The following is a 27413-nucleotide window of genomic DNA, read 5'->3' on the forward strand; positions in this document are numbered from 1 at the left end:
TATGTATCTTTCCGGGCGTATAAAACCCATTGCAATTAAAACCATATCACATACATACGTCTGCATGGAAATTGAAATTATTACATTATTATGTGTCTAACGATATGTAAATTACGCCATGGAAAATAATTTAATTTCTTCTCACCTTCTCTGAATTAGGAACTTGCTGCATATTCCATTGACCGGCATTATTCTTTTCCCAATTGACGTTAACTGTTTCGATGCCGGTTACCCTGCCCGCTTCATCTCGTAAAAATGCCTGTAATAATTACAAAAATAATTAAAAACAACAACAACAACAACAACAACAACAACAAATTTTTAATTCGTTATACGTTAAGACAAAAAAAGAAAAGAAAATTTTTAAAAGAATCTCGATAAGTTTATTATATCCGATATATCGACATCATCACTAGACATTTATATCAAGGATTAATACAGCGAGATAACAACGACAACATTCTTAGGAAAAACATTGGGAGTGAAAGTTGTGTATCAATTTGTTTATAACAGGCCAGTAAATACCGTACCTTACTAAGTGTACTGAATTTGCGTGGATCGGTGCCAAATTTATGAATAACTTCTTCATGCCCATAATCCGTTTTAAATATTTTGGGAAACTGTGGCCAAGGATTATCAACCGCTCTGGTTTTTGGCGGCTCTGGTAAGATTTCAAAAGTGACAATCGACTTAGCTTTCTATTCAAAACGAAAGACAATAATTTAATGTAGAGGCCACGCGTGGCAAGCAAGCAATTAACATTATATTTCTTAATGTATGACGTGTCGTACTTGTCGTAGGGATGTCGCGATACAATCACAGCCGGTATCTCCACCACCAATGATTATAACATTTTTCCCTTCGGCCATTAGCTCCGTCTTCAACGGCGTCTTTCCCATCTGGTGCTTTTGCCAGTGCTCTAGAAACGGAACTGCAAAATAAATCCCCTGACATTCACGCCCGGGAATTTCAATATCTCGCGGCGTCGTAGCTCCCGTGCATAATAAAACAGCATCGTACTCTCTTTTCAATTCCTAATAGAATGTAAGATAACGATGGTGATATATATTTATCTTATTTAGGTGCATTGGGGTCGGCCAGTGCTGTGCAATAATAATTTACCAGTGCCGAAGCTGTCTTGCCAACGTCAACGCCCGTTTTAAAAACGATGCCTTCATCCGCCAATAATTGAACTCGCCTCTGAACAATTTCCTTCGACAGTTTCATCGTAGGAATGCCATACTGCAAGAGTCCACCGACGCGATCATTCCTCTCGTATACCGTGACTAAATGTCCGGCTTTGTTAAGTTGATGAGCAGCAGCGAGTCCCGATGGTCCAGACCCAATCACCGCAACCTTTTTGCCCGACCTCGTCTCTGGTGGATGTGGCACGATCCAGCCCTGCTCGAACGCGTGATCGATTATCGCGCATTCGATATTTTTAATAGTGACAGCGGGTTCGGATATTCCCAGTACACAAGCACCCTCGCACGGTGCTGGGCACACTCGGCCCGTAAATTCTGAAATCATAATAATTTTTCCAATACATTTTAATGCCGAAATTTCTTACATAATCATAGCAAATACATCTTCCCCTTGTATATGGAAGATCTCTATTTTTAAAATAAGAACAACATTAATACAAATGCTCATATAAAATTTGACTTTACATTTTTATTTTTAATGTAAACTTAAGCATTTATTAAGAACTTTATTAAGAATATGCGCTAGTAAGATTAAAATTTTAGAATATTAATGACTAAATGCGATGAATCTCGAATTGAATTGCCTTTTGCTAGATTTGCAAATAAAAATTCCATTAATGCGGTAAATTATGTAATAAATTCTAATTTGGTATTTTATTTTGTTTTATATTTTTGCTAACGATAGGTATTATTAACCTGGGAAATTATTAGTCTGTAGCAACTGATTAAGAGCCTCCTTCCAATTATCCTGAAATACAAGATCATTCCATTTAGGAATAATATTGCCAAGGGGACAACCGTGACTGCTTTGACAAAATGGAACTCCACATTCCATGCACCTCGCAGCTTGAACTTTAAGCCCTTTTCTCACACCTTCAAAGTTGTATATTTCCTTCCAGTCGTCCACTCGTTTCTCCACTTCCCTATAATGTCCTGTTTGACGCTTATACTTAACAAAGCCTCTGTAAATAATTGTACACAAGATTTATAAATATCCATTCATTTTATTTTTTTATTTTTACTTTTATTTTTCCCTACTTAATTCTTACTTAATTTTATCAAGTTTTTTTTGCGCTACATCAGCATCAGCTACCACATCTTCTATATCGATCACAGCCTCTTTTTGGATATTATTATTCACGGATGTAGTTGAATCCGTTACGCTCGTTTCCTTTTTCAATTTTTCCTCTTCTTTCAATATTTTCTCTTCTTCCAACAGCTTTAAGGCTCGCTGGTACTCATATGGAAATACTTTAAAAATACGGTTAATGGGCTCTGGCCAAATGTCGAGTAATTCTTTGGCAATCAAGGATTTCGTCTTCTCTTCGAATTCTTCCAAGAGCTGCCGAACGTAATCGACATCCTCCTTTTTATTAAGTGGTAATAGCTCAACCATTTCTTGATTGCATTTGCTAGAAATAATACACACATTAAGAACAATGTACATCACAAATTATCCACATAATTAACTAACTGACTAGTTCATCTAATTTTGAAACTTTCCATTTTTAAAGCTTTCGTCGAGCATTGCCAATTCTTTGGAATAATTGGAATAATAACAATAATAACAATAATAACAATAATAATATGAATAATATTAATATTATGGATGGCTCGATTGTTATGTGGAGAAGAGCAGACACGATAAATAGGCAAATGAAACGAGATGTACATCAAATTTACATCACTCAGTTTATTTTAAAATATTTTCATATTTACTTTAATACAATTACCCACTAGTAGCACAATATCAAAATATTCAAATATCGATTGTCTAATATGTCGAGGACATATGCAATACCACCGGACATTCCAGCGGCAAAATTCCTGCCCGTCAATCCTAAAATAAGAGCGCATCCACCGGTCATGTACTCACAGCCATGATCACCAACACCTTCCACAACAACAACAGCTCCACTGTTTCGTACACAGAATCTTTCAGCGGCTATGCCACGGAAATATGCGCGACCCGAGGTCGCACCGTAAAGACATACGTTCCCTACAATCACGTTAGCCTCCGATTTGAATTCCGATTCTTTGGGTGGGTATATCACAATTTCACCGCCACAAAGACCTTTTCCGACATAATCGTTAGCGTCTCCTTCCAAAGTCACATGGATCCCTTTAGTCATAAAAGCACAGAAGCTCTGTCCCGCAGAGCCTCTTAGATTGATATTAATACTGTTTTTTGGGAGACCTGCCTCTCCATAATTCCTAAAATGTGCCCATTAAAAGTATTGGCAAAAAGTCAGACAAATAGACTGGAAAATGAGATATTGTTAGGGTCAATATATTTCATACGTACTTCGAGATATGATAGCTTAATGTTGATGCAAACGCTCTAGTTTCATTATTAATAGTCATTTCAATACTCTTTTGCTCGTTATTTAAAATGGGAAAAATCTTTTTAATGAGCTCGTTATCGGCCCTCTGTTCAAGCTGAAAGTCCTGCTTGACGCTTCCGCCTTTGATGCTGACACCAGGTCTCAATGACAGGGCATTGCGCAATATCATCGAGAGATCGAGTGTTTTCGATTTCTCTGTTGCGAGATTCTCGCGAATTTTAAGCAAATCCGTACGACCGACGAGATCTTGAAATTTGGTGATTCCCAATGATGCCATAATTAAGCGAACCTAAACAATTAAAGGCATATGTATTTGTTTAAAGTTTCAAGCAAAAGCTTACGTATTTAATAATAGAGTTTTACTTCCTCCTTCCCCCCCCCCCACCCCATTTTATTTTTTTATTTTTTATAATACCAGCCTACCGGCTACCATACAAAACCAATCAAGCAACGACTATTTGCGAGACAAATAGCAACGGAAACATAAACAAATTGCTGTAAAACGTAGCTTACCTCCTCGGCGAGAGCGAAGAAAAAATTAATCACGTGCTCGGGAGAGCCAGCGAATTTCTTTCTCAATTCGGGATCTTGCGTGGCAATTCCAACGGGGCAAGTGTTCAAATGGCATTTTCTCATCATGGTGCAACCCATGGCAATCAGAGGGACGGTGCTGAGACCGAACTCGTCGGCACCCAGTAAAGATGCCACGACGATGTCGAAGCCGGTGCGCATTTGTCCATCCGCCTGCACGATCATACGCGAGCGGAGATTATTCATGGTAAGGATCTGGTGGGTCTCGGCGACTCCCAGCTCCCACGGCAAGCCCGCCGATTTTATTCCAGTCCAGCTGCTTGCCCCGGTACCGCCATCGTGTCCCGAAATCACCACGTGCTCGCCTTTGCCCTAAAACACGATCGAGGCTCATTAATCATTCGAGCCTGACTTGCCCCTACACGTCGGTTCTATCATCGCTCTGCTGGCGATTGCTTTCACGCGGCATTGTAGACTTATTTTTTTACCTTGGCCACGCCGGATGCGACGACGCCAACACCAACCTCCGAGACGAGCTTTACCGATATCCTTGCATTCGGGTTTGCGCATTTCAAGTCATAAATCAGTTCGGCCAAATCTTCGATCGAGTAGATGTCGTGATGTGGTGGAGGAGAAATGAGGCCTACACCTGGCACGGAATGTCTCGTGGCGGCGATATCAGCGGTTACCTAGAGCAAAAATCGATATCGATATCGATATGGTTCCATAATTGTTTTTCTAGTATTGCCAAAGTGGCGCTGTAATTTGTTAAGAAAGTCTCGAGAAAGTGTTTTATACATATAACGGGATTTGTTAGAGATATAATAAATATAATGTGTGTGTGCGCGCGCGCGGGCGCGCGTGCGTATGTTTGTCTATAAAATGGAACTTTATTTCAAAAGCGTAAGCTCGTGATGCGAACTTTTGCAATATTAGAAACTGGAAAACTGATGTTCGTTCGACGGCCGCTAATATTCTGCTCTGACTTCAGCACCGCGATGAACTAGTGATAACCAAGATTTTATTTCAAAAAATTGGCCTTTAGTCACACATTATTTAATGACTTTTTCGTATAACAGCGTCCTCGCTATATCAATTAGACGCCGAACAACGGAATTGCTGGAAAATATTCATTACAATCGATTCCCCGGGGTTCACGGGTGTGCGCACGAAATGAAAGATATCCGGATTAAAATGTATTACCTTGTAGCCCGGGAGTTCTCCGCCTTCGCCGGGTTTCGCACCTTGAGCCATTTTAATTTGAAGGTCATCTGCATTGGCTAAATAGCTGGAGGTGACGCCGAAACGACCGCTGGCAATTTGCTTTATTGCCGAACGTCTGTTAAATTGTGCATCCCGATGGAGATATCGATCGGGGTTCTCGCCACCCTCGCCAGTGTTGGATTTACCGCCAATGCGATTCATGGCGATGGCGAGAGTCGAGTGAGCTTCTAAGGATATGCTACCGAAACTCATGGCGCCGGTCGCGAAGCGTTTGACAATGCTCGAAGCATCCTCCACCAATGATACGTCAACCGGTGTCCTATCCTTTACGAATTCAAGCTGTCCTCGGAGTGTACAAGCTTGAACGACTTCCATCGACGTTTTGCGATAAATTTCGTACTCAGCCCAATTCTTCGTATTAACATAGTTCTGCGGATAATATTTTAATTTTTAAGGCTTTCCCTTTGAATGCGATTTTTTTTTTGTATTGATGGAAGGATGATCGATGTCAAAGGCATATAGGTATAAATAACACGAGAGTGATATAAAAATTACTTCTACGATGTGTTTACATAATTTTGATTTTGAAACGAATAAATTTGCAAGTATAATAGATTGAAGCTTTCTCTTCTCTTCTCTTCTCTTCTCTCTCCTATTCTTCTTCTTCTCCAATGAACCGATGGCAATATTCAATAATACAAATGAGAATGAAAATTGTGGGACTTATAATAAACTCTTGAAATTGAAAAAACAAATAGCAAGTGATTTTGAGAGTGGATAAAAGTTTTCTAAATGTACGTGAATTCAGTAAAGAAAAATATCAATTAGTTAAGTGGTCAGATTATTTAGAATTTTTTGAAAAATCCAATTTTGTCATTCGATTATCGGAATACTTTAAGATAAAAAAAGTAATTAATAAATTATTTGCAAATGAAAAAAGAATTTTAGAGGTAATTAATTGTAAAGCCACAATATCATGCGCTTTGAATTTAGAAAAGTAAGTGTCCCATTAATAAATTAGGATTATTTTGTATTATTTGCATTATTACAGTTAGTTAAGAAAAATTAAAATAATTTCCAAACAATTCGCTTCAAAGTCGCATTAAAAAAAGAATAAAGAAAAAGAGAGAAAACCTTTAATTTTTGTACAATAAACGGAAGAACGATGGAAACAAAAATTACCTGCAGACTAGCAATGCTTCGAGGATCGTTAATATGTTTTTCTCCACCAGCGCGCCAATGATAAACTCCTGGATTATTAATAACTACAGTGTCGAAATTGTCATCCCAATATGTCATTCGATGTCTGGCGTAAGCTTCTCGCGCCAATATGTCAAAGTTCACCCCACCGATTCGTGAGTAGGTGCCCTTAAAAATGAAAATACAGTTTAAATATGGAGTTTCTTCAAGTTGTAGAGCCATTCAATTTTTGTCTTACTAAAGTCTCATTAGGAATTTGAATCAGTAAAAATCATTAATTGGATCCAGTTTCTAATCATTGATAAAGTAACACTATTTTTTCTGGAAGCTCAGAATTTTTACACACCTTGAAACATTTCTCAATTACTTCATCTGATATTCCAACAGCTTCAAAGATCTGAGCTCCTTTATAAGACTGTAGTGTTGATATTCCCATCTTAGCCATTACCTTAGCTATTCCGCGTTCCATAGCTTCGGCATAATTCTACAATAATAAATAGCAAATATTATTCAATATATATATATATATATATATATATATATATATATATACATATATATATATATATGCAAACGTAATGTTAAAAGAGAAAGAGAATTTGAACAAACATAAAAAAAAAAACTTTTCATAACAAGCATCGAATCATTAACAATTCATGAATTGGATCCATTTTATAATCATTAGTTTTTATACTGTTTATTCAGACTTATAATTGAAGATGTGAACGAGGTTATAATATGTATTACAAATATTTTTACTTTAAAAATCACTTCGTCGGTCATTGATTCATCTAAGACATAATCCGCTCTTAAGTTTTTGGCCATTTCAAATACTAAATACGGACAAATCCCATCCGCACCGTATCCCAGTAATACGCATATATGATGTACTTCTCGTGCTTCTCCGGTTTCCAAAATAAGACCAACTTTCATGCGCTGTCTTTCTTCGATTAAGAAGTGATGAACGGCTCCCAGTGCCATTAAAATACTTACAGGCACTCTAAAATCAACAATTCATCATAATTAAATCCATACGGTATTCAATATCACATAATAATAATAATAATAATAATAAATAATCATACTATTTATTATAGCATTGAAAAATAAAATTCCCAACAAAATACAATGATTTAAATTATATACTTAAATTTTGATCGCATTTCTTTTATTAAAATATTAATTAAGAAATTCATTGATTTGATAATCTCACAAGAAATGCGCATAACGTCTCTAAAGAATTTGTACCTCTCAGGGCCAGCTTGCCGGTCCGATAGAATGAGAAGTTGATATCCTGCTTTGGCGGATGCATTGGCTTCGTTACAAACTCTGTCCAATGTTTTTAATAATCCTGCTGGTCCTTCCGCTACGGGATAAGTGCAATCGATAATTTGAGACTTCCAGCCGCGGTAATTGGTACTTTTTATTACTTCAAGATCGTGCAGGGATATAATCGGTTGTTCTAAAAATAAACGATGAACATACATTTCATTGGGCTCCAAAATATTGCTCTCTGGACCGATCGGACATAAAAGTGACATTACAATTTTTTCCCTAAATGGATCGATCGGCGGATTTGTTACCTATCAGAACAAACGGAAGAAATTAATATATCGTAACGACATTTTGTAACTATTACGACTACTAATATGACTACTCATCAACGCTCACTTACTTGAGCAAAAAGTTGTTTGAAATATTCATAAAGTAATGGATGAAATTCTGACAAGCATGCCAATGGCGCATCGTTGCCCATAGAACCAAGAGCCTCCTTCCTAAAAGAAAATTATTTTATTATGAGAATATTTATATGCCTACTTAACAATTACTATTTCACCAAGGGACGTTTTTCTTTTCATTTTTTCTTATTGTTTTTTGCACCCCGGATAGGGGGGGGGGCACGTACTTTTTAAAGGAACAATTTCGTACTGCAGGATGAATTAATAATTCAAATCAATACAATTAGTTTTCTATTTAAGTTGGCTTCAACGCATCTATTTTCTTAAATCTCTTGTCAAAGAACTTACACAAAACTTAAAAATTACACATTAAATAATTCGTTATAAGTTTTTACATATTTTTAACTATTATTTTTAATAAATTTAAACGACCATTTTTCTTTGCAAATTCAATTTAACATTCTTACGGTTTAATCTAAAATTTTTTTTTATTTTTATTTTTTATTTTTTGTTATTATTATTAGAAAGAATATCATTATTTAAAGAACGTATTTCTTGATTACTTACTTGGTTTTAATCATGGGTAAAAGAAGTAAGTTAATAGTCTCAATAGTATAGCCGAATAAAGCAACCCGCTTGTCTCCACCCCAGACTCTATTTACAGCTGAAATTCCATTTTTGGTGACTACAGCATCACTGGTTCTATCTTCCACACAACTATTGTCCCGGTTAGTGTGGGAATTACGCAAATCATTCATCGTGATCTGTATTTAAAATTTTACAAATTTAAATATATATATATATATATATATAAAGAAGTATTTGTCGATCTTTAATGCAATCACTAAGTAAAATAATATAAAGTAATTTAAGATCAAAAAATTAAAAAATAAAAAATTAAGGAAGAAGACAAAATAAAACAACAGACTTCTATTTTACCAGTAAACTAAATCAACATTTTGAAATCTATATAACAAATAAAATAACTAAACAAAAAATTATATGATCATATAATTTATTGAATATAAATTACTACATAAAATATGTTATGTATTCTACGATACACTGAATATTAGGACAGATGAGAGGGAAAAGTGTGAGATTATGTAATCGTGGAGAACAGAAAAAATGTTACCATTGACATGTAGTGATTGATTTTAAATAGAAATAAAACCAATTTGAAAAAGAAAAAAGCACACATACGAATTTAGATGACATTTATCTGAACTCACCATCTTTTAAAAACACCAGTGACGGTCAGCATATGGAGAAATTGGAAAAAAACCATTTTAAATTAACAATTTGCCAATTAATGTTTTATAGTTGTTCCCGTCTTTTTATCCCGTCTCGTTTTATATCGTTTTTCAATTTTTTTTTTTTTTTTTTTTTTTAATCAATGCTTATTAACAATTGTGATTAGATTAAATGTGAAAATTATGTTACAGTACTTCATTACCATTTAACAAAAACAAACAAACCGATACAAAGGAAGAGACAAAACAACAAATAAATGTTAATTTTTTTTTTCTTTCTATATATAAATACATTGCAAATAGCTTTTTAAATAAAAATTATACCTGATTCCTTAACCACAGAGAATGAGGTCTGCTTCGGGCGATTGTCAGTTTAAGTTCCACGTCTTGAATGATTTGCTTTCCTTCGGTATCAACCAGCAACATTCTTCCGGGCTTCAAGCGGCTCTGAAAATAAAATAATTATAAACATTTGTGGATGAAAACCCCGAGTTGGTAAACATTTATAAAACAGCACTGGATAACGGTCCTACTCCTCTATACAAACCTAGTCCATAGATGACATAAATTATACATATAAACACATGATATAATTAAAAATAAATTAAAATACAATGAGATCTTCTATTTTATAAATTCTAGACACTTTGTAATGACACTTTTCGTTTCACTGAATCACAATGTCTTTGCCGTAAGGCTGTTCCTTATTTTTGGTCACCTATATTTATATGAGATGTGATTAATGTGCAAGTTTGTCATGAGAAAGAAATATCGGTGCAAAGGAGCTGCTCATTAAAATTCAAATAAAGACTTTTGACAAGCGTGTAGATTATTTTCACATAACAATCATTGATCAAAGAGTTCTATAATTAATATAAACGCTAAAAACGTCCAACAATGAAGATAAGTGCAATCTATGAAGAGAAAAATATAAAAAATAAATAATTAAATAAATGAAAATGTGTCAAGAAATGGGTTGAAAGTTGAAAGTGATTCGGACGAATAATGCATAAGCGATGTCGCTTGTAAATTTGGTCCAACAAATCCGCTACAAAAAATTACAATAAACGCATTGTTCGTAGATTCTTGTCCCCAATCAGCAGTCCTCCAGTAAATGAAGTCCTCGGAATTTCTTGACCCTATAGCTTTAACTCCTCTGTATTCAAGGCAATACGGAGGAGATATGTGAAGAGGATTGGGAACCGTTATGGTTAATGTGTTGAATTAACAAGCCTGAGAATAAGAGATAATCGTACATCAGTCTGGTGTGATTGTTCGGCATTGCCACGAGAATTTGGGCCTTGGTTAATTTAGAGATAAGCCCATTATTATCTCGTAGGCACACGGGATTTTCTAATTTCATTAATCCATTGACATTAAGCTCTCTCTTCCTCCCTTCGCACTCACTCACTCACTCGCACATTCATTCGCTATCATCGTGGTCTCTTGCTGTCGCTCATTCGCTCTCACTCTCTCTCTCTCTCTCACCCCCCCCCCCCCCCCCCCCCCCCCCCCCCCACTCTCTCTCGGCCTCTTTATCTCTGTTCTCTGGAGAGATACGTATTTCTTTGACTCATTACTTCCATGTTTACCTTCAGGATAACATTGCTGGGCGGAGTATCATAGACGCCCACTTCGGATGCCATCACCATCACATTATCCTTAGTGACGTAGAAGCGCGACGGGCGCAGGCCATTTCTGCCAAACAAAAATTTAAAAAAGTCTTTTGTATTACTACACCTCTTTCTCTACAGCGCTGTAAAAACCGACTCGAGAATTATCGTTGCCTCATTTTTTTTCGCTCTTTCTTTTTCAGTTCGTTCGCTTGCCTTTCCTGTTGGCATTCGCACAAACTCTTCGCTCTCGCTCTCTCTCTCTCTCTCTCTCTCTCTCTCTCTCTCTATCATTTACTCACACACGCGCACTCACTCGCTCTCTCCCCTTTTCACTGTGCTCGAGCGTCGCATACATGCATGAGTTTAGTACCCATTCCGCGTACGTGTGCGTTACAACGACGCAGAGCGGTATAGGAGCGAACGACAATGCTTGCACGAGTTCTTCCGGGTTCCTCTCTCACTGTGTCGACCGACGCCCAAGGCGCTCGATCAAGATCAGACATCGATGAACCATCCGATTGTCGCTACAAACCACTGTCGTTTCACACAAAATACCTTCTACTGTCATTTAATTAAATTGATAATATTTTTGCTATAAAGGGATAAACTTGACGAGTCATTAGCTTCGTTGCTTGCGCTTATTCGCTTATGATTATTGCTTTTTATTGACATACTCGCTCGACGGTCATCTCAAAACCCTCTTCGTTTTATTAAAGCATTATAACAAAGGATTATATATGGATAAGGGATCGATAAGGTAAAGTGCATCTTTTACGCAAGGCGATGATGTCATAAACACTATCTACAGAAAATGGGGGGGGGGGGGGAGAATAGTTAAAGAATAAGCGATTCTCGATCTCTTTGGCAATTTGTAAAAGCTACGAAAGGGTTATGCCGGTCCCGTCGACGGCCAATAAAAAGACTCGTTAATGTGTCAACTTGAAGCGATTCGTCGATGAATGCGTCGACAACGATTATTATACTTAATCTACGTAATAACGACTCGTAAAGTTTGCGTGATATCTCCATCATATATGGTTTTCCATGGTTCACGTGGTTGTAAGCTGCCCACGAAGGCAGAATCGGGTTAGTACAAAAGTTCTACCTGTCCAATATAGCGCCAATGTAGCGACCGTCGGTGAAGGTGAGAAGCGCCGGTCCGTCCCACGGCTCCATCGCACAAGCCGCGTAATGATAAAAGTCTCGCTTTTCCGTTGCCATTGTTATGTCATTCTGCCAAGCTTCCGGTACCATAGTCATTACAGCCTGAATCATTAGTAAACATAGGACTGCATTAGGCTATTATAATTTAGCAAGTGCACGTAGAATACGGTAAAACTATGTCGGATTCATGTTTAAAGCATTCTTAATAGCATATATATATATATATATATGCCGTATAAAAATATGTCAAGGATGCTCGATTACAAAACTCAATATTAAATAAATATCAATGGAAGTATGCAGCTACGTCAATTGTCACATGTTCTGCTCAAATGAAGCGCGTCGATAGGTTTAATTATAATAATAATAATAATAATAATAATTAATAATAATTAATAATAACACACCTCGGGTAAAGATCGTTGTCCAGCCATAACGAGGAACTCGAGGACGCAATCCGCCGAACCAGAATCCGATTGATTCGGCTCCACAACCGGATAAAGATCCTTCAATTGATTGCCAAATAAGCTGCTGCGCATCACACCCTCGCGAGCCTTCATGAAGTTCACATTACCTCGTAGCGTATTGATCTCTCCATTGTGAGCGAGTAATCTAAAGTTTGATCATCGATATAGCCGAGGATAAATTGGACTTTATAGATTTATTCGTGAAGAGTCTTAGCGAGCAATGGCCAATAAAATTACTTACCGTAATGGTTGTGCCCTCTCCCAACTTGGGAATGTATTGGTTGAAAAGCGCGTGTGCACTAGCGTTAGGTAAGTTTCGAATCTCGGTGACTATAATGTTTAATAAAAATATCAATTTTTACATGCTTGTAAATAAGGATGCGAATAAATTTCGAACTTATGCGTGTATAATGACTTATACGTGTGCCGCTTCTTATTATAAATTTTTATTATTACATTATTACAATGTTTTTGTATAAATATTCTTATAGAATCTTATTCGAGTGGTATTTTTTCACCTACTAATGAACATTTTATATACATCATTATACGGAGATAAACGTAAACAATACTTTTATAAAATAGCTGAAATTATCAACTTATTGGAAACGTTGGAATGCTAAAAGTGTTACTTTAATTATAAAGCTTAAAAATCTGTATTATTAATAAATATGAATAAACAACGCGCGCGCGCGTGCTATTATATACTAATGCATACAGAAAATAAGATAGCTTGTTTTATAAAAGTGAGTTGTAGTTTGTAACGGATATTAAATTTTCTGCTTAATTGATCGATCATATTGTTTAAGAAATAAACGTCGAGTTTATGAAATTTGTGAGAGAAATATTTATTTCACCGCACAAAACAGTTTCTGCTTAATAACTTTTACTTTTTATGTTAACGAATTTTCAACATCCATTAAAGTTTTTTTTTTCATTATCTTTCATCTCGTACTGTTTCCTATTTTTACGATTAAATCCTGTACTTCTATACAATAAACTCATAAAAATTAATTAATTATTCTTTTCTTATAATTTCTTAACGTCAAATAATCAAATATCACTTTTAAACAAGATTTTGTTCTGTGTCCTTTATGATAATTATTACAATTACCTTCTCGAAACCGAACGTCTTTACGACCACACGCGTGGACTTTTATAACAAGAGCAATCGTAACAATATCGGATATAAACAATATTTCACTTCGACGCTTATTGCTCGGCTGATTCAAATTAATATTCAAAGTTTTTACCAATCCTCGAATAAATTAATTTTGTAATTGATATCATGTTTCAAGTTCAATTGCACTACTTCAGAGTTGTATAACACTTTATAAATTACGCTAGTTGTTATAATAATTTTTTATCTATCTTTTACATGGAAAAGTTATTTAATGTGATTTAAGCTTATAAGTGACGTTGGACAATTGAAGCACCTAGTATCAAAAATTTTATATCAACCGTTTGTGTACATTTAGAGCCACCTGACTTTATCAAGGTTTATTAGTAATGTGTAGTAGTGGACAAGAATACGTGATGTGGAGAAATCTGTTGTAGAACGAAAAGAAAAGAAAGAAACTAACAAAAATTAAACGAGAGTACAGCAATGATTGTTGACCAAGGCTAGCAATTTTTAATGTAAGTTAATTACTTTATGCAATTATTTTGATAATAGTAAGTTTAATCCGATAATGTTTAACGATGGTATGAGATGTCATTTGATTATTGCAGAAAAAATCAGCGAACAAGAATGCAAGAACTTTATAATGGTTTTTTCTTTTGGAACTATTTTCTCAGTTTTACAATTGAAAGGAATAATATTATATAGAATGGAAAATTAAATGGTCGATAAAGAGTAATTGAATTAGTATAAAATTTCGACGACGAATTTGTTATTTAATAACTAGCATATAACTTGAACGAAAGAATTATTTTATAAAACTGCCTAAACGAAGAATATTATTTTATAGATAGAAAATCTGTAGATGGACAATCTATAAATTCAAAGTCACCGCATTTATAAGACATATGATTTTGGAAATTATATAAAATAAAACTGTTTTATAGCGTATTTAATTATTTTTTTTGTCTTTTTGTTTTGTTGATTATTATTTGTTTTTTTTTTTTTTCGTTTTTGTTTTGTTGACAAGACACTTGAATGTCTTGAATCATAAGATTGTTAATAATCAATACACATATTGAATTCCATTCGGTATTAAATACAACTTATATTATACAATTATATTTGTTTAAAAAATAAGGGTTACGTGATGTTGGATTAAAAAAAAGGTTGATAATTAAATAAAAATTCCACTTACCCTCAAGTCGATAAAATACAGCCATAATTGATCAGCTGTTAATTGTCCTTTATAAACGACAGTTTTTAAAGACAAGGAGCAAATGTAGTACCTTAAGCCAGGTTTTGGTATTAGATGCGACGATTTCTTTCTCAGTATAAATACCTTAAAATTAAAATTAATTAAAAAAAAAAAAAAAAATGAAATAATAATTTTCCATTGAACGAATAACAAATACAATGAATGAGTTTTAATTTTAAACAGACTATATATTTTACGATAATTACAAATTTAATGCTCATTCGCGGGCGCATGCATTATTAATAATTAAAAATTAACAATATCGAGTAAGTTACGCGAGTAAAGTGATTCTTCGTAGCAAAGATATATAAAAATAAATTCATATAAATATTTTGTTAGTGAATCGATTTGTTTGTACCTGACGATTTAAAGTCTCGATATCTTGATCACCAGTTATAAAGACCTGACGCATGTAAGGTTCCGATTTTCTCGCAACTTCACCGATGTGAACATTATTCGTAGGGACGTCACGCCAACAAATTACCTGAAATAGAGAGAAAATAGTATCAGCCATGTCTTTTATTTAATCGACTTTAAACTTCAGGATGCTTAATATTTTCAAAATTTCAATAGAATACATTGTCCAATCTCATAATGATTTTGCTATTTAAAACCTAAATATACCATAACCACAATAATCGTAATAATAGACCATTTGTTAGTCGATGAACTCGACGTTTAAATTTCACAAACACAACGACATTGTTCTTAAACTCGAGTAGACGGGAGCGAATGCTAATCTTGCGATAGATTCGCGCGCGCAATCCCAACTCTCACGTACGACCATTTTTAGTGCACATGGCGTGCAAGCCAAGCACGTGTGTCCCGAAACATTAAGTAAGGTTAGATTATAACATTCCAAAGGTCAACCGCATATTATAAAAACCATGGCAATTTACGTTACGAGCAATTAAAGCCGCCAATTAAATATTAAAATAGCAAACAGGACTTACTCTTAAATTGCATTCTCGAGCAATCTTCTCGAAGGTCGCCTCCGCCTCTTTATGGCTGGCCTTATCCAGAAAGAATATTCCAGTGGCGTAGCGACCGTACTCCGGTAGCTCAATTCCATGCAGCTCTCTACAATGGCGTCCAACAACAACAACAACAACAACAACAACAACAACAACAACAACAACAACAACAACAACAACAACAACAACAACAACAACAACAACAACAACAACAACAACAACAACAACAACAACAACAACAACAACAACAACAACAACAACAACAACAACAACAACAACAACAACAACAACAACAACAACAACAACAACAACAACAACAACAACAACAACAACAACAACAACAACAACAACAACAACAACAACAACAACAACAACAACAACAACAACAACAACAACAACAACAACAACAACAACAACAACAACAACAACAACAACAACAACAACAACAACAACAACAACAACAACAACAACAACAACAACAACAACAACAACAACAACAACAACAACAACAACAACAACAACAACAACAACAACAACAACAACAACAACAACAACAACAACAACAACAACAACAACAACAACAACAACAACAACAACAACAACAACAACAACAACAACAACAACAACAACAACAACAACAACAACAACAACAACAACAACAACAACAACAACAACAATAATAATAGTAATAATAATAATAATAATAATAATAATAATAGTAATAGTAATAATATAATAATGACGCTGGTGATGACAATGGTAATAATGTAGTGATGTAGAGAGCGGGAGGTCGCGGCGCGCTAAGCGATCGAGATGATCAGACGCTGTGCGTCGATGGTACGTAGGCGTCGAAGAATTTGGCTCCGAGCACGTTATCTCGGACCCCTTGGACCAACGACCGGCCGAGTTCGATGTTCGCCGTGACGAGCCGCGACTGGAGGCTATTACTAGGTCAACGTTGCCGAGACGAGACACGTCGCGCGGTTTCGGCGGCGCGCTATTTACGATAATCTTCGGGAGATAAGGAGAGTGTAGCTCGCGAGTCACGACCACGTGCCTCCCCGAACTGTTAAGAATGCGATGATCCGCAAACGTTATCAGCAGCGGCGACGATGGCGGTGGCGTTGACGACGGCGCATCGTTAGCGGCCGAAAATCTCGAGATGAAATTTGTCCAGCGGCAGCGTCCGTCCGAGGGCTCCGTGCTCTTCGGGCTTGGGGTCATCAAGGGCTTACTGGGCCTAACCCGGGGATGAAGGAGGGGCATGAGGGAGAGATATATAGATAGATAGATAGATAGAGAGAGAGAGAGAGAGAGAGAGAGAGAGAGAAAGACAGTGAGGGGGGATGGGGGCTCGACCTCGTGCTGAAAATAGTTGTAAGTGTTATGATGGCTAGACGTACCGGAGATCGTGGACGTAGAACTGGTGTGGTATGGCGCAGAGGATACCGGCGCCGTCGCCCGTGTCATTGTCGCAAGCGCAGGCGCCTCTGTGGTTCATGCGGGCCGACAGGGCCTCGGCATCGCGCAAGATCTAAAAGGACAAATCGCTCGTTTTAGCGCACGTTCCTTTGAGCTTCGCTGCTTCCCGCGTGTACACGGAAGAGCTCGACTGCAAACTTTTCCGCACACTATTCGGGAATCTTCCGATTTGCCACCTTTGACAATTGACAATTGTGGGCGAGGATGGATGATGGATGATGGATGATGGATGATGGATTATGGATGATGGTGGGGCGGGGGGAGTGTGAGGCGAGTGACAAATCAACGTTGGTCCCTACGCGACGTTATACGCGGCTATGCAATAAGCTACGATGTAATATTTTCGCAACATCAAAATCATCGGAAATCGTTGGAACGAGCACACAGAGTCGAATAAACGCGCAATTATATCGAACCGAGTGATATCGAGATAGGAGATACTTTGGCCAAGGTCTACTATGCCAATAGATGTAATGAATTCGTGACAAATTAATGACTCCCATGTCCTCCTTTTGCCGTCCAATATTAATAAACAAATAAATAAATGAATAAATAAATAAAACGACCAAGGACGCGTTAATAGATCCTCGGCAATTAAATAGCAAGCGCGTAAAATTCATTGTAGTCAATCATAAATCGTATGAGAGCTCGGTCATTTCGAGCCTTTGTAAATTATCTTGTTTTAATTAGCCATGAATTATGACAATATATTCGCGGTACTGTCAACGGGTTTATTATTATGGACGAGACACTCGCGAACAGCGAAATGTAAAAAGTGCCAAATTTCATAACTCGTGGCTGTCACTAATCGAGCGACTCGATCAAACAGCAGTGCAGTGACAGCTTAATACATTAGCGATGCATAACACGGGAAAAATGCGTGGCTGTCGTCGTCGTTTTCGATGTCGCTGCTAAAGATAAAATGAAAAAAAAAAAAAAAAAAAAAACAAAAAAAAAAAAAAAAAAAGAAAAAAAAGAAAAGGAAAATGGATGGTATGCTCGGTAATGCGCGTAAGTGACGTGACTAACAATCAACGGCCAAAGTCGCGCTAATAAACGTATATTTACGAGAGATCGTGGGGCGTAATGACAAGATTTTCCCGTGTGCCGGCGGCGGCATATCTCGAAGGCGAAATACTCACTTTGTTGGAGTTGGTGCCGTCGATGGAGACGATGAAGCCGACGCCACAAGCGTCGTGCTCGAGGGCCGGATCGTAGAGACCCTGCTTCTGAGGAAGTGACCAAGGCTCGCCGTAGTTCATACTTGAAACCTGAAACGTGATGGTGTCGAGGTTAGCCGAATGACCGGCGCATCAACCTAGCCGAAATTATGCGCTCTATTTTTTTGCTCTCGTTTTTTTCATTTTCTTTTTTAATCGGCAGACCAGTGAATGTAATGTCCATTACGATGCGACCAAGGATAACCATCATTTTTATCAAATTATGAGTATAGTCTAGTCACGCAACCTTGTCGTACTCACCACGTATTTACAATTTTATGGGATAGCATTTTAGTTGTCTTTCATTGGGTTACGTTGGTTGGTCATTTGAACTTTAGTGCGGCAGTTTGCGGCGATTGGTAGACGTTAGAATAAACGAGCAGGCCAATGTAAATTACTGGGAGTAAGTATATTGTTTATTTATTCTAAATAGTATTGAATCGCCGGAAATCAAGATGGCATCGATCTTCCGTTTTCATTTTTCTATATGAGTAGATGATGCTTTATTACAATGCGTGTTTATGACTCTTATTATTCGTAATTGTAAAAAGTAATTAAATTGTAATTTAATTTTGATAATCGACGGTGTTATATTTTATGCATTTTTTTCTTTATTCATTAATAATGCGAAGGCGCATTTATTCATCAATCAATTTTGAGCTTTTTTGATTTTTCAGTCCGACTGTTTTATTTACAAATTTTAGTGATATTAAAAATAATAATAATTTGATATAATCATCAGAATAGTAGAAAAAAAAAATGAAAAAATTTTAACTTTCGTTTAGATCGAGACTAAGAAGCTTCGTGAAATAATACATAATAATAATAAATACATTAACTAATGGATAATAATTAATTTTATCGAATGTTTAATATTAAACAATGTTTCGGACCACGAAAAGGATTTAATTTTTTTAATTGTTTAAATTACTGAAAGAATGGCCACGTTGTTGAAACAAATCATCATGGAAATATTCTATATATCTTTATCTAAATATCTTTTTCATTCAATATAACATTTAATATATAATTTATTAAATGTTTGTATAATTACTTCGCCCGTAATACAAAGTATCGTTGAAAATTTATTCACAAACCTAATCTACGTAATCGAAGGGTAACGACATAGTAGTCATTGTTCTTTAATTACCATAAAAAAAATATCTTTATAATACTTTTATCACAGTTGTAATGAATTAATGATATAAGTATCATCCAATGATTGGTTAAAAAATCTTGAAAAGCAGCCATGAGAAATGCAAAGAAAGCCAACATGGCAAATAATTCGTAAAAACTGTCTAAAGCCATGGCATATTTCTCAAAAATAGTTCCACAAATAATTATAAATTATCATGAATCACAATGTAACATCCGTGCAGTGGTGCTGCTACCGAATAACTGAAAAAGTAAAAATGTTACATCACCCATCATTACGCTTTTAGTTTGTCATTGTTTTAACGAAGATAATGCATTTAATTTTACATAAGACGAAATAGAAATTGAAAAAAGCAAATTGATGCTTCCTATTTGACGTATATTTGATAATTTATTTTTGCAATTGTACACATTCCTCAACAGTAAAATGCAAATCTCGGTGGAAAATTGAAAATTTTTAAATATTTTAAATTGGTAGAATTAAAAACTATAGACTAAAGATTTTAAATTGTCTTAATTTTTTCTTTTTACAATATTAAATATACTATATCAATTTTTGTCTTTTGTTTCATTAAAACATGATGATATCGGTTAAATAATTGAAAATATTATTATCAATTTGTGTATTTATAGCTTTTAGTAATTATTTAAATACTATGAACATGATGATACACGTTTAAAACAATTTTCTCTTCTTTATCGCGAGAGACTATTTATTTCTAATTGATATTTAAACCTTTTTACATACGAGCTCATGTACTATTATTTTTCAGAGCATAGTTAAAACACACACACACACACACACACACACAAAAACTAACGACGTCTTTAAAAAGTGAAAATATAAATAGTTTGCTTTAAATTTTGGCAACTATAACATTCCAAAGCAACACAAAAATCACTATTTGTTAATACGATTCATGCGTTCATATTGATTCTGTCAAATTTAATTAACAACTAGAGTTTATTGATTGAAAATATTACAATTCCTTAAATGATCTAATCACGGTCCAACGTCATCTACTTCATATAGCTCTTTTGTCTTTTAATTTGAAAGTATAAATCGAATACATTTGAACATTGGTAATTAATTTTTAAAATATTATAGGCGTAAAGCGACGATGAAAATACTAATAGTTTTGATAACAACAATTGAAAAGATTCAAACCTCCATTTCCTCTTGATATGCCTATTCAATAATAATATCTATTAAAGATATTTTATTTTATTAAATTAAGTAATATTAAATTTATTTTCAAAACGGGATTCTATTGGCAATTGGAATTTCATTAAGATAACATTTAACAGGAAAAAATTTTATTTTTTCATGAAGTGAATAAATACGATACCATTATTGTTTCTAAATTTTATGGAATATTTTATAATAGCTTATCTACTAAAATTTCAACTTCGTCGCTTGCAATCGTCATATTGTATGAAACGTATTTGTTCACAGACTCGGTCAGTTTGCAATCTTATTACGAATATAATTTTCTATTTGTATTTATGATTCACAATTCTTAACTATTAACCTTTACATTATCAAGACTTTTATACAACTTGTTGTATTAATCAACACTTAATTAGATTTAAAATAGCTAGTATTAATATTGTAATTATTAAAGTTATATAAAAATAGATGATTTACTCGAGAAATATCACGCTGTTTATTAGATTTCTTTCGGATAAGCTTCAAGTGACAATTTATTAAATCATCACAAATTGAAGTACCTCTCGAGAAAGTCTGCAAGATACCGATATATATATATATATATATATATATATATATATATATATCGAAAGTATTTTTTTATTATTCAATATTACAAAATTATAATTTTCTCTTTCAATATTATGTATTCAAATGCAAAATCATTAGTACAAAACCAATTTGATTAAATGTTCCCATTACCAATGTTTATAAGAACATTTTTAATAATTTAACATTCGTCACAAACGATACTTAATATTTTTTAAATAAAATACATAAATGTGTAATAATAAAATGTTTTACGTTAAGTGATAAACTATTGCTCGAAAAATCAATCTTTTCGGAAATAATTAAGATTATATAAGCTTACATACAGCTTTTGCAGATAACTTTACTTATACAATGACATAAATGATTGGCTTATTGTCTCGTACCGTTAAAACAATAAAACGAATTAAACATTATCTCGAAAATAGTATTTTATAAGAAAGAAACCTAGAAGATATATTACACACACAGACGCGCGCGCGCGCGCGCGCACAAAATTTGGTAACAATACAGTCACTGTTAAAAAAAAAAAAAAATTAAATTAAAATTCTTTAATCAGTTTTTAATCCACACTATAATTATAAGCAAAATATGTACTTTCGAATAATTTGAATTTTAAATTAGAAATGTCGATTTATCTCTAATATTTTACAATTACAATTTTTTATCGAGATAATAATAATAATGTTTATATGAAAGCTTTCACGAGCTCGAATATTCGCATTTTTTTTTTTAATTGTAAAGTGTAAAATCATTCTTAACTTTTTATAATATGTTCATCTAAATTTATGCAATTTCAATATCATTGGTTCATTTAATAAGCAATTACGTCTGTATTTTAATTAATGTAATACTCATTTTATATTACCGAGATTTGTTCAATATTAAAGATTTATTATAAAATTGACATATACCTACACCGTAAAAAATGTTTAACTTTTAACGCTTTATATATAATATAATTATTAATTACATTCAATATTAATAATGATTACTAATTTGATATAGTTGATTGATGTATTAGATATTTATTTAATCGATGTCTTCTATCATTCATACATGCAATTCAAATAAATTATTAAATGCCATTTATTAAGCTTTAATTTGGTAAGAAATGTAAAAGAGCAATATATTGCTATAATTCCACAAGACTTTTTAATTATAAAACAAGAAATATTCAATAATATTTGTATATTGGTATTAATGAATTTTTGAAGATTAAATATTACACGTTGAGAGTAAAAAAATAGATTATTCTTTTATTTAATAAATAATTATGTTTTTTTTTATTACTATTACGTGTGAAATTTTAATGTTCCTAAAGAGAGCTTGTTATTGTAGAATGACATATTAATTAGTAATTTAATGTAACAAATACGTAATAAAAATTATTATCATTTTTCTTTTAATCCGCGAGGATGATTTGTTATATCCAACAAAACTATGCTCATATTCTAAAACGATAATCAGTGTATTTTTTTTTTAGTAAATAATCATTTTTTTTCATATTTAGCTTAATATTTTTGTTCGTGAAAAGGACTCGTTTAGAGCAAAATGTACTTTAAGCAAAATTAGTCTATTAAGCATTTTTAATTCTTGTAAATTCGTATTTATTGGCCACGTAATTACGAGCGTAGATAATTCGCGTGTAAATAATACATATATATATATATATATATATTTTTTTTTTATATAAAATGGATTTTATAATTTTAATATTACAAAAAAAAACTCTTATAATATATATTAAACAATTATTTGATATAAAACAATTATTTGCATAGTTCAAATAAAGACCCATATATGGTTAATTGTAATTTCTAATAAATAACGGAAGAAAATTTCTCCAGTATTCGGAGTCTATGTGGAAGGAATATTATTGTTTAAGCACATACTGACCGATGGTACGATATTTACACTGAGTTATCAGACGATAAAGTTATTACTTATCGAACTACTCAAATTCTTGGAACATTTCCTTCATGCTAATTCATGGCCATAGTGTTAAATAAAAAAAACTTGCGTATAATATGAATTCAGTAAAAGTAGTCAAATGGATTACGTAAAGAGCAAACACATCTAAGAAATTCATAATTTTAGGAGCTTCAATTTCTCTCTCTCTCTTTCTCTCTCTCTCTCGTTTACGTTTGTATCAACTAATTTTATAAACTCAAGGGTATTGCGCTAAACTTTTCTTCAAATACAATATATTTAGTTCTTGGATTTCGTAATGTGCATTTCAGATAATTAAATAATTATTGACACATTTTTACATTTTTGTTGGCGATATATTTCTTTAATGCGAGAATTAATTATTGTAATTCGAGTTATGAAGAGGATAAAACGGTAAAAAAAAAATTCTTATAAGATTTCTTACTTTTGTTTATCATAAATTTATTCCTTTTTTGATAAGTCAAATTAAATATTTGGAGTTTTCATAGTCTTTTTTTCTTCTTCTAATCCGCATTAATGTTTATATTTTCTCTCATATAACTACGTAATACATTATATAATAATGCATATATTTTGTAATAAACACATTAAGAAAAGGCATTTTTAAATAATATAGTCATAAATAAGATGTTGAGCATTTTGATCCTTGAGGTATTGGGGCTAAATGCAACTTTTTTTTACTAGTAATAATTTATGCATTTATGAACAATAATTATTTTTTTTTTTTATTTTTTTTATTTTTTTAAACAAATTTTAAGTATGTCATTTGTTTCTATTACATTTTTGTATCCTCTTTTTAAAACAAGACACTAAATGTTTTTATCAAAAATCAATTTACTGGATTCCCGAATCAATGCCCTTGTAGATTATTGTTGCGAATAAAATTTCAGATAAGAAAATAGGAATGTTTATTTAACTCTTAATAATTAAACGAAGAAATGCGGCGGTTGAATATGCCTACTTTTTTAATTACACATAAAAATGAAATTATTTTAATACGCTCATATTTCTTTTCAATTTTTCTCAAGATCGATAGTCTTCTATTGGCACATTTAATAAACTGAACGAATATCTCTAGGGCACTGTGCACCCAAGTTTCTCTCTTTAAAGCCTTTAAGCCTTGAGCAATAATTAATTATACTCTCGATTAAAACAATGATAATTTCAATGACATTATTATAGTTTATTTCATTCGAGAGTACATGGGATATATGCACGATCACGATTGTGACTTCTTTAGTTTGAAAAAATAGATATACTTGAATCGAGACTTAATTAAAAAATGCTTAACGTTCAATTTAACGCTTAAAGTTGTCATTCGTTGCCTAAATCAACATTAAATACAGATAGTGAGAATTATCGTATCTATCGTATTGCCTTGGGATATGTAAAAATTTATTGTATTAACGAGACGTTTCATAACGATTTGTCTTCTTAATATAGAATGACAAGGTGAAGCAGTTGCAAATTCTATATTCTATTAGGTGACGACGAAAATCAAGAGCCGATACTATTCGTATCAGCACGTGTAGGTTTACTTATGTTGGGTCGACGGACGCCGTTAGATCACCGTCATGACTTCATGTTTCTTCTTTAAAATAGAACATTCTATAGTATAAGTCGTTTTTCGACTCTCCCGCCGGCATCGACAACGCGTATTTTTCGCGAAGGCCTACTATTTATGTATGCGGCTTGTATATTTCTAGAGAATTTTTTGGCTTCGATGAAATGTTTGAACAGATTTAGTTTTATATATCGTAGGTCGTTAAATGGTTTGATGCGAGAGTGTTATTTCGAATAATATAGAGAAATATTCTTTAAGCAATCTTTAATATCAATTGTCAGATAATTTTTCAAGCAATTAGAAAAGTAACGATCATTGTGCAGTAAAGCCCTTTTATAAAAGTTATTTTCTATTTTTTATAATTGAAAATACTCATTTATTTAAATTATACGGCAAAATCACGGTTATTTTGGATCGAGGAGTTAAAATTTCGACGAAATGCATCATCACTATCGCCACTATATTTCTATCAAAATTCATTATTGCCTTTTTATCTAATTATATTGAAAATATACTGCTAAATAAAATAAATTATTATATGAAAAAATTCTATCTGAAGCATAATCGATGTTCTTTCATATATAATATATATTCTAACATTATTGCATACATAAACGATTAATATACGATTGACTTTAAATAGTGATCAACTTCAAATTTGAAGTATTTTAATATATATATATATATATATTATTTGAAACAACATGACTTTGAAATCATCATATTTATATTTTTCAACGTCAATGATTCTATAACATCTATATTATGAACAAATATTAACTATTTCAAAAAAATCTAGTAATGATCACGTTTATATTAAGTTCTACATAATTTTATATCAGAATTTCGGCATTTAATACAATTATTTAAAAACAAATGTAAATCGTTTTTTTATCAATGAAGCAGTTAGATAATACGATAAAATATTTAAGAAATTAAATGATTTTATTAAAGGATAAAAAAAAAACTACTGTAAAAATTGTTTTGAAAATTTTTCAAAGTTTCAAAATTTTTTAACATTACAACGCCTCATGATAATTAAATTAAAAGTTTAGGATGAATTGATTAAAGTGACGAAAGTAAATGTACAAAAAAGTAGCGAATATCGTCAGTTTCTCGGCTGTGAATAACATATGTGTACAGACAGAAAGAGATAAATTATTTTTCTTTATCGTTAACAATATTTGATAGGTAAGTTTGGAATTACACATCTATCTATATTATAATTAAAGTAACTGTGTTTTAAATCTTTAATTTATTAATAATAATGTAAATTAATAATTTAAAAAAGGGTTTAAAAAACAAATATACGGGTAATGAATGATTACAGTAATATTAATTTGAAAAAAAAAATCTTATAAAGAATTGTTATTTCAAAATCGGTCAATATATCATATTTCATAATCGATCAATTTGAAATTATTTTGTACGATCTCATTTAATATGAAATTTTAATATTTAAACGCAGTCTAATTTTTCTTTTGAAATTTCTTGCCTCAATTTTACATAAAAATGGTCAATTTGGCAACTGCTTTGTTAGCTCGAATAAATTTCTTCTTATTTCTTCTTAAAATCTTTATCTAAAAATAAAAAATTTTTATTGAATAATTGTATTTTGCTCTTTCATGCGTTTGAAACGATAGCATTTGAAAAGCCTTTTTCGAACGACAGTTAATGCCTACAATTTCTTGAAATAGTTATTATTATTTTTTTCTTCACTTAAGATATGTGCAATCTAGCGATAACAATCGTATAATATGTAAATATACTAACGTCAATAGCAATGTATAATAACGATTATATATATATATATATATATATATATATATATGTAAATAATTAATTAATTGCGTAAATTGTAAAATTATTTTCCGTCTTATAAATGAAATATCTCGAATTATAGCAATGTGGTTGAGCGGAAAGATTTTATTGCATATGATTTTGAATCACGTAATTTTATTCACTTATATTGTGTTCCAAAATTTTGCCAAATTAAAGTTCTCAGAACACGTAACAAAGTCGTAGTACAAGGGACGTAGGACAAAGTACTTGTATAACTTGAGCAATCGATTGTTTATTGAAATAATTTCCCGCAAATTGTGAATAGCGTGGTGAAACTTACCTAACTAGTTTTTATTCAAATCTATATTCCCGCAAACGATAACTTCAACTCGGGACATTCGTTATAAAATAATAAAACAATGAAAATCTTTTTCAGATCTAACTCCATGGACGGATTAATAA

The 27413-nt window shown here is 33.0% G+C and overlaps 1 protein-coding gene across 1 annotated transcript in view; it reads right to left on the reverse strand.

Moving 5' to 3' along the window:
* LOC105368803 (putative glutamate synthase [NADPH]) overlaps window positions 1-27413 on the reverse strand; it is a 48624-nt gene that overhangs the window by 664 nt on the left and 20547 nt on the right. The window contains 29 exon segments of the mRNA XM_011507932.1: window positions 3-60; window positions 146-259; window positions 531-698; window positions 792-1034; window positions 1123-1520; window positions 1902-2167; window positions 2255-2624; window positions 2971-3419; window positions 3511-3839; window positions 4064-4453; window positions 4570-4770; window positions 5285-5734; window positions 6488-6673; window positions 6852-6989; window positions 7265-7505; window positions 7754-8088; window positions 8181-8280; window positions 8752-8948; window positions 9417-9419; window positions 9762-9884; window positions 11030-11135; window positions 12159-12319; window positions 12625-12829; window positions 12926-13014; window positions 15003-15146; window positions 15421-15546; window positions 16016-16142; window positions 17440-17570; window positions 18661-18789. Coding sequence (XP_011506234.1) covers window positions 3-60; window positions 146-259; window positions 531-698; window positions 792-1034; window positions 1123-1520; window positions 1902-2167; window positions 2255-2624; window positions 2971-3419; window positions 3511-3839; window positions 4064-4453; window positions 4570-4770; window positions 5285-5734; window positions 6488-6673; window positions 6852-6989; window positions 7265-7505; window positions 7754-8088; window positions 8181-8280; window positions 8752-8948; window positions 9417-9419; window positions 9762-9884; window positions 11030-11135; window positions 12159-12319; window positions 12625-12829; window positions 12926-13014; window positions 15003-15146; window positions 15421-15546; window positions 16016-16142; window positions 17440-17570; window positions 18661-18780 — 5968 coding nt within the window. The 5' untranslated portion in view covers window positions 18781-18789.

This window comes from Ceratosolen solmsi, unplaced genomic scaffold, assembly GCF_000503995.2.
Source record: "Ceratosolen solmsi marchali unplaced genomic scaffold, CerSol_1.0 scaffold1, whole genome shotgun sequence".
NCBI lineage: Eukaryota > Metazoa > Arthropoda > Insecta > Hymenoptera > Agaonidae > Ceratosolen > Ceratosolen solmsi.